This window comes from Cyprinus carpio, chromosome B22 (genome assembly GCF_018340385.1).
Source record: "Cyprinus carpio isolate SPL01 chromosome B22, ASM1834038v1, whole genome shotgun sequence".
In the NCBI taxonomy this organism is placed as follows: Eukaryota; Metazoa; Chordata; class Actinopteri; order Cypriniformes; family Cyprinidae; genus Cyprinus; species Cyprinus carpio.
This window is the reverse complement of record NC_056618.1, coordinates 14,028,790-14,043,597: the sequence shown is the minus strand read 5'-3', so window position 1 is coordinate 14,043,597 and position 14,808 is coordinate 14,028,790. Positions and strand designations below refer to the sequence as shown.

The 14,808-nt window shown below is 34.4% G+C and overlaps 2 protein-coding genes across 4 annotated transcripts; both read right to left on the bottom strand.

Moving 5' to 3' along the window:
• Window positions 1-5,705: 5,705 nt before the first annotated feature.
• Window positions 5,706-8,608, bottom strand: LOC122141380 (gastrula zinc finger protein XlCGF8.2DB-like). 3 transcript variants are annotated; one of them, XM_042748705.1, is made up of 4 exons: window positions 8,496-8,608; window positions 7,817-7,863; window positions 7,182-7,468; window positions 5,706-6,460 (listed from the first exon to the last, which is right to left on the bottom strand). In XM_042748705.1, the coding sequence occupies exons 3-4, from the start codon at window positions 7,228-7,230 to the stop codon at window positions 5,739-5,741; spliced, it is 771 nt and encodes a 256-aa protein (XP_042604639.1). In that variant the 5' UTR covers window positions 7,231-7,468; window positions 7,817-7,863; window positions 8,496-8,608; the 3' UTR covers window positions 5,706-5,738. The 3 variants fall into 3 exon arrangements, with proteins under 3 accessions (XP_042604639.1, XP_042604636.1, XP_042604638.1); XM_042748702.1 differs by having other exon boundaries at window positions 5,706-6,466; window positions 8,496-8,606; XM_042748704.1 differs by having other exon boundaries at window positions 5,706-6,466; window positions 7,182-7,465; window positions 8,496-8,588.
• Window positions 8,609-11,538: 2,930 nt separating this feature from the next.
• LOC122141376 (zinc finger protein 239-like) lies at window positions 11,539-13,913 on the bottom strand. The gene is made up of 2 exons (XM_042748693.1): window positions 13,790-13,913; window positions 11,539-13,338 (listed from the first exon to the last, which is right to left on the bottom strand). Exons 1-2 carry the CDS (start codon window positions 13,836-13,838, stop codon window positions 12,368-12,370), a joined length of 1,020 nt encoding a protein of 339 aa, XP_042604627.1. The 5' UTR covers window positions 13,839-13,913; the 3' UTR covers window positions 11,539-12,367.
• Window positions 13,914-14,808: the final 895 nt, after the last annotated feature.

Below are 14,808 nucleotides of genomic sequence, written 5' to 3'. Positions count from 1 at the left end.
ACAAGATAAATACAATTTTCCATGATAATGGTTAAATGATCACATACATTTTTAATGAAGTGTAGTATTGTTAATATGTAGTCTTTGAAATGGCAAGTCAAAACAGAATGAAACATTATCATTTCAAAATTAAGCAAATTAGTCAAGTGCATTAAACTGCACTTAATAAAAATTTTATTAAATTTTATATTATTATTTTTGGTACAAATAATCTTAGAATCCTTACATGAAAAGAGAGAGAGAGAGCGAGAGAGAGAGAGAGAGAGATCATTTAACCATCATGTAATAATTATTTGGTTTACCATGAGGCACATCATTATTATTAGTATGCTGTCATGCACAAGCATTAAATAAAATGATCATGAAAGTATTTTATTTTTTTATTTAAATCCTCTGTATCCATGTAATGCTTGGTGTGAGGAACAGAACAGATCCAAATACAAACCGCATTCATCGGCGATATGTATCTCCTTCCTCTGTAGCTATAGTAACAATTGAAAATTGTGCCGTTAATAAGTTTTACAACAAGTTTTTCGGCAGCGATATCAAACGCTCATTGGCTCTCGCCGGTTTCGTCATAGATTGCGACATGCCGTGTTTCCGGTGATGCGTGTTTTGAATGAGAAACGCGCGCCTTAACAGAGTGGATCGGGATAGTATTTTTGTCAGCGTTTAACAATTTAGATTATTCCCTGCTCCTCGCACTACTATTATATTCTGCCAGAGAGGACTACAACTGCAATGTATCGTCACTTGGACTACTGTGGTACTGCTCTTTGAAACATCTGCAATAAATTATTATGATTAAGTTACATGTGTCTATCTGTTACGTTTCTCTTATAGAATGCATTCTTTATATACTCACTCTTTATAGGTTGATTTGTTCTTTATAAAAATGAATAGAAAAATCAATGCAAAAGGTTTTTTTTAATTTATTAATTTTTTTAATTGCACAGTTACATGATGTGTGAGTTTTAAGTCTGATTTTCTATTCAGTTTAATGTACTTTATTGGCATAGTTTGTGTGTACATTAATGTACAGATGTGGGACGGATCTGGGCCAACACTATGTAGCTGTCTGGTTTACCAAAGCATGTCACAAAATGAATAATTGTGATTTATAGTAATATACAAGGCAATAATCTGAAATATTAAGATTCTGTATTCCCAGACAGCAATATAGTGTTGGTCCAGATCCGGCCCACATCTGGCCCGCATGAAATCCAACAAACTGCTTGCTGTCTGTATTGGGTCTGGGCTATATAAGGCTCAGGTGAGGCTCAGATTTGGGGATTCTGGTTTACTTAAGGCCGAGAATTGGCACCAATAATAAAAACCTGTTTTGGGCCCAGTTCAGGGACAGTTCAGGGTGATTAACTGGATGAGATTCGGCCCGGTTATGGCCCATGTGTGGCCCTTGTCTGTAATCCAGTTCTGGGCCACTTCAGGGCCGTCATTCTTTGCGGCACTTGGACCGAGGGAAAAGTGATTGTGTGGCCCGGATCTGGGCACAAAGGCAATTGCAATCAGTTGTATTTTTTTTAATGATGTGCTATTTACACTAAGTACAAATAGCTATAGATTATACACTATGTTAAAATAGCAACATTTTCTGCTATTTATACTACTTATTTCAAATAGTGGCAATCATCTGCACCAGTAATTGTAGTACATTATAAAACAGTATGCAATGATAACGTAGTGAGTGTAAATGATCATTCTATTTCATTTTTTAAATGGATGCCACCTTACTGGGACAATAAAGCCCTCCCTACACCTACCCTAATCCTACCCAATATTTATTTTCAACTTTTTAATTATTTCCTTAATTTTTATTGAAAATAAATGCCTTTCCGATACGATATGAGATTTGAAAAAGGAGAAAAAATGTTTGGTAAAAGGCAGATGTGAACTCCGGTCGATTGTATCGAAAAGCACACGCTTTAACCACTAATCCACTGCAACTGATGCTGATTTAGCGTTGTTCAGTGTTAACTATCCCAATCACATGTTGGTGGGCGATAATATTCTCTGACAACAAGTCAGGCTTGCACTTAGTGTAAATAGACACTGATTCTTTTAACATTATATCAAATATAATGTTGCAACGGCTGACATGAGGCTTATGCATTTGTTCGTTTGTAAATAAAGGCTAACAAAATTTAATCCACAGCACACGTCTCAACATTACGATATAAAACAGGACAAAAGCCTATTTAAGTCCTCTCTGTATAGCCTACCACTTTTACACATGCTCCAGCTACATTTTTATTTCCATACTTTTGAATTACTTCTGTATAGACCAGTTTAAAATCACCCAAAGATGCAGGAACTTTATTACACAACTCTTGGACAAAACTGCGGATGACAACAGTTTCCAAGCCAGGATTGGTTAAATAAAAAGTTTAAGGTGGGGATTAACAAAGGTGTATTTGCATGCACATTGTAGATATCTATGAACGTATTTTGCCTAGTCAAATTGTTAATTCCAGATATATACATTGCAATTACCCCTAGTCACAAAGCTAAATGCAGATATCTCCAAATATAGTTCTTCCTAGTCAAAAATCTGATTGGGATATCCATAATTAAATTGCAGATATCTTTAAATGGGTTAAATTCCAATTTAAGATATCTTTAAATATGATTTGCCTAGTCAAAATTCCAGTGATATCCAAAGATATCTACAACTGTAATTTGACTAGACATGAATTGCAGATATTTACAAATGTATTTTGGATATCTTTAAAAATTTGGAATTAAAGATATCTTAAATTGTATTTTGACTAGTCAAATCATATTTAAAGATATCTTGAATTGGGATTACGACTAGTCAAAACTCATTTGAAGATATCTCTAATTGAATTATCACTAGTCAAATTGTAATTTGAGATATTTCTAATTAGAATTTTGACCAGGCAAATCACATTTAAAGATATCTTGAATTGGAATTACGACTAGTGAAAACTCAATTGAAGATATCCGAAAATATTTTTCAATGAAAGTCAATGGAAGATTATGACTAGTCGTAATAGCATTCTAGATATCTGGAATGTGTATTATGACTAATCAAAATGACATTGTAGATATCTTCAATGCATATAATGACTAGTCATAATCACATTGTAGATATCTTAATTCCAATTACGACAAGTCATAATCGCAATATAGATATCTGGACTTACAATTGTGACTATCCAAAATTATATTTATGGTTAGTCAAAACAAAGTTTTAAATGTTAAAACGGCTTGCCATAAACCGGTTTGCTATATACGAATTGGTCGTGAGATAGCGTTGGCGCGTCAGTTATGCGCTATGGAATTATTGCGGGGCAAATGAATAGAGTGGGTGAACTATGACATCACTCTGTAGGCGGATCGGCTGTTAGCATGACACTGGTTCCCTCCACAAAAAGACTATAGGATTTTTCAATAGGCTTTTGGATTATTGCAAAAAATAAGCTCATAGTTCATGAAACACACGTTTTGTCCATCAAGATAATCTTCACAAAATATATATAACTTTGGAGAATTCTGAAGCCTAAATAAAAGGGCCAGAACTTAAAAGCTAAAGTTAGGCTATAATTAAACTAAAGCACCACAGTCGCTCGCCTTCAGCGTCACCACCACCACGCTTCCCACAACTATTTCAGCTTATCAGGGTTCCTAGGAAAAGTATGGAAAAGTATGGAATTTGATTTAAGGATTTTCCAGTTCTGGAAAAGTATGGAAAAAAGAAACCAAAGTATAGAAAAATATTTGTGTTTCCAGACTTTTGCCCCTATTTAGTTTTTTATAATAGAAAACTAAGAATTTAATGAAAATAAATTTACTGTACAAGAAGTGATTTTTCATGGCAGCTGTTTAGTGATTCTTTAGAGATTGTCAGAAACCACTGAATTAATTCAAAATGCACTTTTCATTATGCAAAATACAGGTAATAATCATATTATTGTTTCTTCTCATGATATTCTTAGCACTGTATTACATAGCCTCAAGGACCTTTGCCAAAATAAAAAAATAAACTTAGCATTTAGGACATACACACTGAGCCACTGGTTGTGCCATCAGCCCATTTCACAGTGTGTTTTTTGGGCCTAAGCCTAAGGCCTTGAAATATGGCATACTGCCTTAATGAAAGCCAAATTTTGAACACTTTTTTACAGTACCAGTCTTTTTTATAGACCCTTGAACTTGGCAAATTTTATGCCATCAGCCCATTTCGTGCCATGCTTTCTCCGACGCCACAGAGGATGTGTTCAGTTGGATATTAGGCCTTTATATTAGAGGTAGTACCAAAAGAAAAGCCATATTTTGAGCAAGTTCTCTGTTAATTCACACACATCCATTCTCTTGTTTTATTCATAGTAAGATGTGATGCTCAAAGGAAATAGGTTATATAAAACTAGAAATTGTAATACATTAGCATGCAATAAATTCCCATCCACATGTGAAGAGTTTCTCGAGGGCACAAAAAAGTTTCTTGTGTGCATGTAAAGATATAATAATAAAAATAATTTATTTAATATACACTCTATGTATTCACTCACATAAAAAAAATTAAAAAAAAAAAAGAGAAAATAAAAAATAAAAATATTTACAGATGACTGTACTATATACAAAATATAAAGCTGAAAATCAGGGCTGTCGCTAGTGGGGTGAAAGGTGGTGACAATTATAGCACTCAGCGATTTCAAGCGACTGCCCGAGGACAGCATAAAAAGACTCTACGTCGTCATGAAAGCTTAATAAAATTAGATTAATCACACAGTCCTAAAGTGTGAGAGAGATCTCTCTTCTGTGAATTGCAAAGATGCAACATAGACTATCTATATAATACTATATAGAAATGGTTAGTGAGACAGTTCACAAGATACCATTTAAAAATGTCCATTTTATTAAATAAAATAAAATGATTCTTAACTTCAAACAGATTATACATGGTTCTGGTACCCATCCCTGCTTATAAGAGAAGCAAAGGAGGATCAGCTGCAATGCTAAAATATATTGATGGATTTTCTAAACACATCATAAATGGAAGAATATCTACTTGATTTAAAAACAATATAAACAGGATTTTAAAAAATGTCAGTTCAAAAATGTTACTTCTTCAGCTCCCAGAGCAAGAGCACATGTATATAAAAACAAACAAAACAAAAAAAAAACTTTCCTTCATTAAAGTATAAACAAACTAAAATGATAAATGAATCTAATAAGAAAACACAATGATTTCATTAATATCATGAAGCAAAATGATATACGCAAATAAAACTTGTGGATATTGTTTATTGGGGAGGAACTCCATCTTTGAGTTGATCTGAATCTGACAGATGAAACTAAGGTTTCTTTCCAGTGTGGATCCTCTGGAGCCACTTCAAATCTGCAGCTGTAATAAAAGTCTTCTCACACTCCAAGCACACATGATCTCTCACACCAGTGTGTATCCTCTGATGAAGTTTTAAACTCTGCAGATGTGAAAAACTCTTTCCACACAAAGAACATGAATGTGGCTTTTCCTTTGAATTAACTTTCAGGTGATTCTTCAGTGATGAAGCCCACAAACCTTTTACAGTTGAAACTGTGCTGGTCTTGAAGATGAACTTTGTTCATGGGGACTTAAGATCATGTTTCTTTGTTAGGACAGATTTATACAGAAGAGATTTTATTTCTAGATACATTATTGTGTCACGTTTGGTGACGATGTCATCAGACCTGAAAGTGCTGGATCTGAAGATGATCTACTGACTGTGAATCTTTATGTTATGCACGAGTAGATTAGATGAATCAGTGAAACTCTTTCCACATACAGTGCAGTGATACGGTTTCTCTCCAGTGTGAATCCTCTCATGTCTTTTCAGATGTTCTGATCGACTGAATCTCTTGTCACAGTATGAACACTTATAAGGTTTCTCTCCAGTGTGGATCCTCTCGTGCCGTTTCAAATGTTCAGCTGTAATAAAAGTCTTCTCACACTCAAAGCACATATGATCTTTCACACCAGTGTGTATCTTCTGATGTGCTTTTAAACTCTGCAGATGTGAAAATCTCTTTCCACAAAAAGAACATGAATGTGGTTTTTCCTTTGAATGAACTTTCAGGTGACTCTTCCGACCTGAGGCCCTCAAAAATGTTTTTCCACACTGATCACATTCATAAAGTTTCTCTCCAGTGTGGATGTTCATGTGGTTCTTAAGGGATGATGATTGTGTGAATCTGTTCCCGCAGAGATCACATGTGTAAGGTTTCTCTCCAGTGTGGATTCTCATGTGAATCTTGAGACTCTTTTTGTTTGTGAAACTCTTTCCACACTGAGTGCAGGTGAAAGATTTCTCATCTCTTCTTTTCTTTAACTCTTTCTGTTTGGTCTGAGAGCGACTCAAAGATTTTTCTCCAGTTTTGACATGATGCTTCTTCTCCTCTTCATTCAGTTCTTCATTCTCCTCGTTTTCTTCAATCAACTCTGAAACTGAAGTAAAAAATAATTCTGTAAATTGCTTTTTAAAAAACTGAAATGTAAAATAAAGCACATGAAAGTGAAAGTTGTGACATTTGCCAAGTATGGTGACCCATACTCAGAATTGGTGCTCTGCATTTAACCCATCCAAGTGCACACACACAGCAGTGAGAAGTGAACACACCGTTAACACACACCCAGAGCAGCGGGCAACTGGGGGTTCAGTTCCTTGCTCAAGGCCACTTCAGCCAAGAGAGCGCTGTTCATTCACTCCCCACCCACTTACAACTCCTGCCAACACAGAGACTCGAACCTGTGACCGTCAGGTTACAAGTCCAATTCTCTAACCATTAGGCCACAGCTGCCCATGAAAGTGAACCCTGCTGTATTATCATTATTATTATTATTATTATTATTATTATTATTATTATATGTACTATTACTTAATTACAGTTTTAAACAACAGATGCACACTTTAGTGTTGTGTTTCTGTAGTGACAATAAATATGCTTGATCAACTACACAATTATCTAACAAATTAATTGTTGAAAAATAAATAAATAAATAAAAATGTACTCCGTTTATAAAAAGGGCCTTTGTCATTTGCTGCTTCAGCTAAATTATTGCACAGCTTTTAAATTTTTTCCTCCTGCAACAAATCTAAAACTGCTTTATAATCTTATTGTTCTTCAGTCTCATTAATGAAGGTTGAAGAATAAACACCAACCTGTTTGTTCTTCAGTGTGTTTGATTCTGCAGGGTTCTGGATCTCTCATGTTCTCTCTGTCCTTCAATAAACTCTGTCGAAGATATCACTTCTTTCTGATGCTTCACTGAAGGTGTGATTGTTGTGGGAGGAGCTTCACTGAAGTTGAGAAAGTTGTGGGAGGAGCTACATTGAAGGCAAGCCTATTGTGGGAAGAGCTTCACCTGAAGGTGAGCCTGTTATGGGAGGAGCTTCAATGAAGGTGTGATTGTTGTGGGAGGAGCTTCACTGAAGGAGGAGCAGATCTGCTAAAATCAAAGAAAAATCAGTTACTGAGTTTATGATTTTAAACTAATTCACTACTATTAAACTCTTTATGTTCACCTATCTATCCATCTTGTAAAGTAAATGTTTAGTAAATTAAATCACAGTGTTTTATAATAATTCACAAGCTATATCCCTTTTTATTTTCTAAGTATTTCATCCACGTATTGAAATTCCTACATTTATCTTTCTTTAATATACAGGCAAAGAAATATAGAAAAAAAATGTGGGGGAAAACCCCACATAATTAAAAGACACCAAATATAAACAAAGTAAGGATAAAAAAGGAAAGAATAAACATAGAAATACAATTTTACAAATTGGATACTTACACATCTCTTGTAATGTCACAATAGCTGATTGTGTTGTTTGCTCAAGTCTGTTAACACACACACAAAAAAAACTGATCTTAATGGGTCAATTAACAGATCTGAAGTCATCAGTATAATGAATGAGGTGAAAACAGGATCTATTGACATGAAATAAAGAGGATTTTCAGCAGCTGATAATAATGATGAGTCTCAGACTATAAACACTCATTAAACAAGACATTCAGGACCAGCAGCAGATCATCTCACTTTTAAAAAAGTGTTTGTGGGTAATAACTGATTATTTGTGTGAAGATATTTGCTTAAAGACTACACAACTGCTTTATTAAAACATTAGGCTATATGATTACTTTGAATAATATGATATAGAAAAAGTGCCAGACAATATAAAGACAGACACAACCATTATTTTTTTGCACATAAATCTAAACATTGTTAAAATTCCCGATAACTGCATTCATAGCATTTAAGAGCATTAACACATCTTTTTGGTATACCCAGAAACTGATAAACCATCATAGCGTTTAGCACCACAAAGAAGTATTATATTTTCAGTGTTAATTCATATATATCTATATTCACTGAGGTATTTATGTACGGTTTAAAAATGTTCTAAGCGGCTCAACAAACAGCGAAACACTTCAAACACAAATTAGCTCAGATGGAATCAAATTTTCCTCACATGCTCGTTGTCTGCTGTAAGTGTTTTAATCTGCAGAGGCAAAAAATAGCGCTGTACCCAACGAAAACAAGGCAGAAATTGCCCTTAAATAAACTGTGTTTAGCGTGAATTACCAGCGCTGAGCACGTGCGAGTGATGACGTCATCACTGCGAGCAACGGTAGATCCTCATAAAAGCGCCAAATCCCATTTAAAATACAAAACGTCTATAAAACAACACGCCGTCACTTCAGAATTTTAGGGGGACAGAAATGTTATCATATATATAAAAAAACATTACAATAACATTTCTGTAATCTATATAACCTATACCAGTCAACAGTTTTTGAACAGTAAGATTTTTATTGCTTTATAAAGAAGTCTCTTCTGCTCACCAAGCCTGCATTTATTTCATCCAAAGTACAGCAAAAGCAGTAATGTTGGGAAATATTTTACTAGTTAAAATAACTGCTTTCTATTTGAATATATTTTAAAATGTGATGTATTTCTGTGATCAAAGCTTAATTTTCAGCATCATTACTCCAGTCTGCGGTGTCACATTATCCTTCAGAAATCATTCTGATGCTGATTTGCTGAAACAGTTTCAAAATAGGATTTTTTTTTCAGGATTCTTTGATGAATAGAAGGATCCAAAGATCAGCATTCATGTGAAATAAAACGATTTTGTAACATTATACACTATACCATTCAAAAGCTTATAGTGAGTATAATTTTTATTTTTCGAAAAAAGAAATGATAGAAAATAATACTTTTATTACCAAGGATGCTTTAAATTGATCAAAAGTGATGATAAAGACATTTATAATGTTACAAAAGATTTCTATCTAAGATAAATGCTGTTTTACAGAACTTTCTTTTCATCAAATAAACCTAAAAAAATTCTACTCAGCTGTTTTCAACATAATCATAATAATAATTATATATATATATATATAATTATTATATATATATATATGTATATATATATATATATATATTTGAGCAGCATATCAGAGTATCAGAATCAGTGGCGTAGTCAGAATTTTATTTTTTGGGCAGGCCTGGGCAAAAGTGAGCGGACATTAGGCAAACTAACGGACGGAGTCCAGTAACTTAACGAAAATCCGCGCCCCAACCGAACTCATGGGTGGGGGGCTGGTTATATGTCGCAATATTGCAAATATTTGCTTTAAATCAGGAAGGTGAGCCAATGGATATTGTACAAAAGGCTAAGATTTAATGACGCTGGTGCCATCTGCTGGACATTTAATTTGTTGCACTTTAGGATATACATATTATTTCTGAATCACCTGACTATCATTCCTGTAATTTCATTGGTTTAGATCGGGAGAACTGAATGTCAGTCAAATGTGTTCATGCCCCCGACATGTTACCATGTTGCTAAATCCTACGGCAGTTTTGTAGTGATCTCCGTGCTGATCTGGTCCGATTTCTAACGTATTTTTGTTCATACTGTGTGCGTACATCTTAAAAAACCACACACCCATACTGATGTATGAAGCAAAAGACAACAGTAAAGAACTTTATTGTGGACATGGACCAAGTGATTTATTGTTCTGCCTGAACAATCTGTAGCGGTTGTCACCTTATGAAACTTACAAACGGTTTGTCCATCAAGATAATCTTAACAAAATAATATAACTTTGATGAATTTTGAAGCCTAAATAAAAGGGCCAGAACTTAAAAGCTAATACTGAACTAAAGCACCACAGTCGCTCGCCTTCAGTGTCACCACCGCCACGCATCCCACAACTATTTCAGCTTATCAGGGTTCCTAGGAAAAGTATGGAATTTGATTTAAGGATTTTCCAGGTCTGGAAAAGTATGGAAAAATATTTATGTTTTCTTTTTTTGCCCCTATTTAGTTTTTTTTATAACAGAAAACTAAGCATTTAATGAAAATAAATTTACTGTACAAGAAGTGAGTTTTCATGGCAGCTGTTTAGTGATTATTTAGTGATTGTCAAATACCACTGAATGAATTCAAAATGCACTTTTCATTATGAGAAAATGCAGGTTATAATCATATTAGGTTTCTTCTCGTGATATTCTAGGCACCGTATTACATAGCCTCAAGGACCTTTGCCAAAAAAAAAAAGAAAAAATAAATAAACTTAGCATTTAGGACACAAAAACAGACACACTGACATCACCAACATCACATTTCACATTTGTCCTCCACATGGGCCTAAGCCTAAGGCCTTGAAATATGGCATACTGCCTTAATGAAAGCCAAATTTTGAACACTTTTTTACAGTACCAGTCTTTTTATAGACCCTTGAACTTGGCAAATTTTATGCCATCAGCCCATTTCGTGTCATGCTTTCTCCGCCGCCACAGAGGATGTGTTCAGTTGGACATTAGGCCTTTATATTAGAGGTAGTACCAAAAGAAAAGCCAAATTTTGAGCAAGTTCTCTGTTAATTCATATACATCCATTCTCTTGTTTTATTCATAGTAAGATGTGATGCTCAAAGGAAATAGGTTATATAAAACTAGAAATTGTAATACATAAGCATGCAATAAATTCCCATCCACATTTTAAAATTTTATCGACTCCACAAAAAATCACTTAGAGAAAATCATTGAAAAAAACGATTATAGCACTCGGCCATTTCAACTGACTGGCCCGAGGCCAGCATAAAAAGATGATCATTCAAAAAGAACTTGAGAAAAATAAAAATATTTTTACAGATGACTGTACTATATACAAAATATAAAGCTGAAAATCAGGGCTGTCGCTAGTGGGGTGAAAGGTGGTGACGATTATAGCACTCGGCCATTTCAACTGACTGCCCGAGGCCAGCATAAAAAGATGACCGCTACGTCATCACAAAAACTTAATAAAATTAGATTAATCACACAGTCCTAAAGTGTGACCGAGATCTTTCTTCTGGTCTGTGAATTGCAAAGATGCAACATAGACTAGCTATATAATACTATATAGAAATGGTTAGTGAGACACAGTTCACAAGATAGCATTTATAAATGTTCATTTTATTAAATAAAATAAAATGATTCTTAACTTCAAACAGATTATACGTGGTTCTGGTACCCATCCCTACTTACAAGAGAAGCAAAGCAGGATCAGCTGCAATGCTACAATATATTGATGGATTTTCTAAACACATCATAAATGGAAGAATATCTACTTAATTTAAAAACACCTTTATTTAAAAACAATATAAACTGGATTTTAAAAAATGTCAGTTCAAAAATGTTACTTCTTCAGCTTCCAGAACAAGAGCACATGTATATAAAAAACAAACAAACAAACAAACAACAACAACAAAAAAAACTTTCCTTCATTAAAGTCTAAACAAACTAAAACGATAAATGAAACTCATAAGAAAATACAATGATTTCATTAATATCATGAAGCAAAATGATATATAGGAATAAAACTTGTGGATATTGTTTATTGGGGAGGAACTCCATCTTCGAGTTGATCTGAATCTGACAGATGAAACTAAGGTTTCTTTCCAGTGTGGATCCTCTGGAGCCACTTCAAATCTGCAGCTGTAATAAAAGTCTTCTCACACTCAAAGCACATATATTCTCTCACACCAGTGTGTATCCTCTGATGAAGTTTTAAACTCTGCAGATGTGAAAAACTCTTTCCACACAAAGAACATGAATGTGGTTTCTCCTTTGAATTAACTTTCAGGTGATACTTTAGTGCTGCAGCACACAAACATGTTACAGTTGAAACTGTGCTGGTCTTGAAGATGAACTTTGTTCATGGGGATTTAAGATCATGTTTCTTTGTTAGGACAGATTTATACAGAAGAGATTTTATTTCTAGATGCATTATTGTGTCATGTTTGGTGAGGATGAGACGTCACACCTGAAAGTGCTGGATCTGAAGATGATCTACTGACTGTGAATCTTTATGTTATGCACAAGTAGATTAGATGAATCAGTGAAACTCTTTCCACATACAGTGCAGTGATATGGTTTCTCTCCAGTGTGAATCCTCTCATGTCTTTTCAGATGTGCTAACAGTCTGAATCTCTTGTCGCAGTGTGAACACTTGTAAGGTTTCTCTCCGGTGTGAATCCTTTCATGTGTTTTCAGGTTTCCTGACTGACTGAATCTCTTGTCGCAGAGTGAACACTTGTAAGGTTTCTCTCCGGTGTGAATCCTCTCATGTGTTTTCAGATGTCGTAACTCACTGAATCTCTTGTCGCAGTGTGAACACTTGAAAGGTTTCTCTCCAGTGTGAATCCTCTCATGTGTTTTCAGGGATCCTGACCAACTGAATCTCTTGTCGCAGTGTGTACACTTGTAAGGTTTCTCTCCAGTGTGGATCCTCTGGTGCAGTTTCAAATGTTCAGCTGTAATAAAAGTCTTCTCACACTCAAAGCACATATGATCTCTCACACCAGTGTGTATCTTCTGATGTACTTTTAAACTCTGCAGATGTGAAAATCTCTTTCCACACAAAGAACATGAATGTGGTTTCTCCTTTGAATGAACTTTCATGTGACTCTTCAGTGCTGAGGCCCACAAAAATGTTTTTCCACACTGATCACATTCATACAGTTTCTCTCCAGTGTGAATGTTTACGTGGGTCTTAAGGTTTGCTGATTGAGTGAAACTCTTCCCGCACTGATCACATCTGTATGGTTTCTCTCCAGTGTGGATCCTCATGTGAACCTTGAGATTCTGTTTGTTTGTGAAACTCTTTCCACACTGAGTGCAGGTGAAAGATTTCCTGTCTCTGCTTTTCTTTAAATCTTTCTGTCTGGTTTGAGAGCAACTCAAAGGTTTTTCACCAGTTTTGTCATGATGTTTCTCCTCTTCATTCAGTTCTTCATTATACTCATTTTCTTCAATCAACTCTGAAATTTAAGTAAAAAAATAATTCTGTAAATTGCTTTTAAAAAAACTTAAATGTAAAAGAAAGAAAACATTTTTTTGAAAATAAAGCACATGAAAGTGAACCCTGCTGTATTATTATTATTATTATTATTATTATTATTATTATTATTGTAACTATTACTTAATAATTATTAAACAGTTTTAAACAATAGAGGCACAATTTAGTGTTGTGTTTCTGTAGTGACAATAAATATGCTTGATCAACTACACAATTATCTAACATAAATTAATTATGTTGAAAAAATAAATAAATATGTATCCAGTTTATAAAAACTGCCTTTTTCATTTGCTGCTGCAGCTAAATTATTGCACAACTTTTACAATTTTTCCTATCGCAACATATCTAAAACTGCTTTATAATCTTATTGTTTTTTCAGCCTCATTAATGAAGAATCAACAATAAACACCAACCTGTTTGTTCTTCAGTGTGTTTGATTCTGCAGGGTTCTGGATCTCTCATGTTCTCTCTGTCCTTCAATAAACTCGGTCTCTGCAGATTATCACTTCTTCCTGATGCTTCTGAAGGTGTGCTAGTTGTGGGAGGAGCTTCACTGAACGGTTGTGGGAGGAGTTTCACTGATGTTGTTGTGGAGAGGGCTTACTGAAGGTGTGATTGTTGTGGGAGGAGTCTTCACTGAAGGAGGAGCAGATCTGCTAAAATCAAAGAAAAATCAGTTACTGAGTTTATGATCTTAAACTAATTCACTACCATTAAACTCGTTATGTTCACCTATCTATCCATCTTATAAAGTAAATGTTTAGTAAATTAATCACAGTGTTTTATAATAATTCACAAGCTATATCCCTTTTTATTTTCTAAGTATTTCATCCACGTATTGAAATTCCTACATTTATCTTTCTTTAAAATACAGGCAAAGAAATATGGAAAAATCCCACATAAATAAAAGACAACAAATTTAAACAAAGGAAGGATAAAAAAATGAAAGAATAAACATAGAAATACAATTTTACAAATTGGATACTTACCTATCTCTTGTAATATCTATATATATTGCACATAAATCTAAACATTGTTAAAATTCCTGATAACTGCATTCATAGCATTTAAGAACATGAACACATCTTTTTGGTATACCACAGAAACTGACAAACCATTAGCGTTAGCACCACAAAGAAGTATTATATTTTCAGTGTTAATTCATATATATCTATATTCATGAGGTATTTATGTACGGTTTAAAAATGTTCTAGGCGGCTCAACAAACAGCGAAACAACCAAATAACCAAAATCCACATTCAAACACAAATTAGCTCAGATGGAATCAAATTTTCCTCACATGCTCGTTGTCTGCTGTAAGTGTTTTAATCTGCAGAGGCAAAAATAGCGCTGTACCCGACGAAAACAAGGCAGAAATTGCCCTCAAATAAACTGTGTTTAGCGTGAATTACCAGCGCTGAGCACGTGCGAG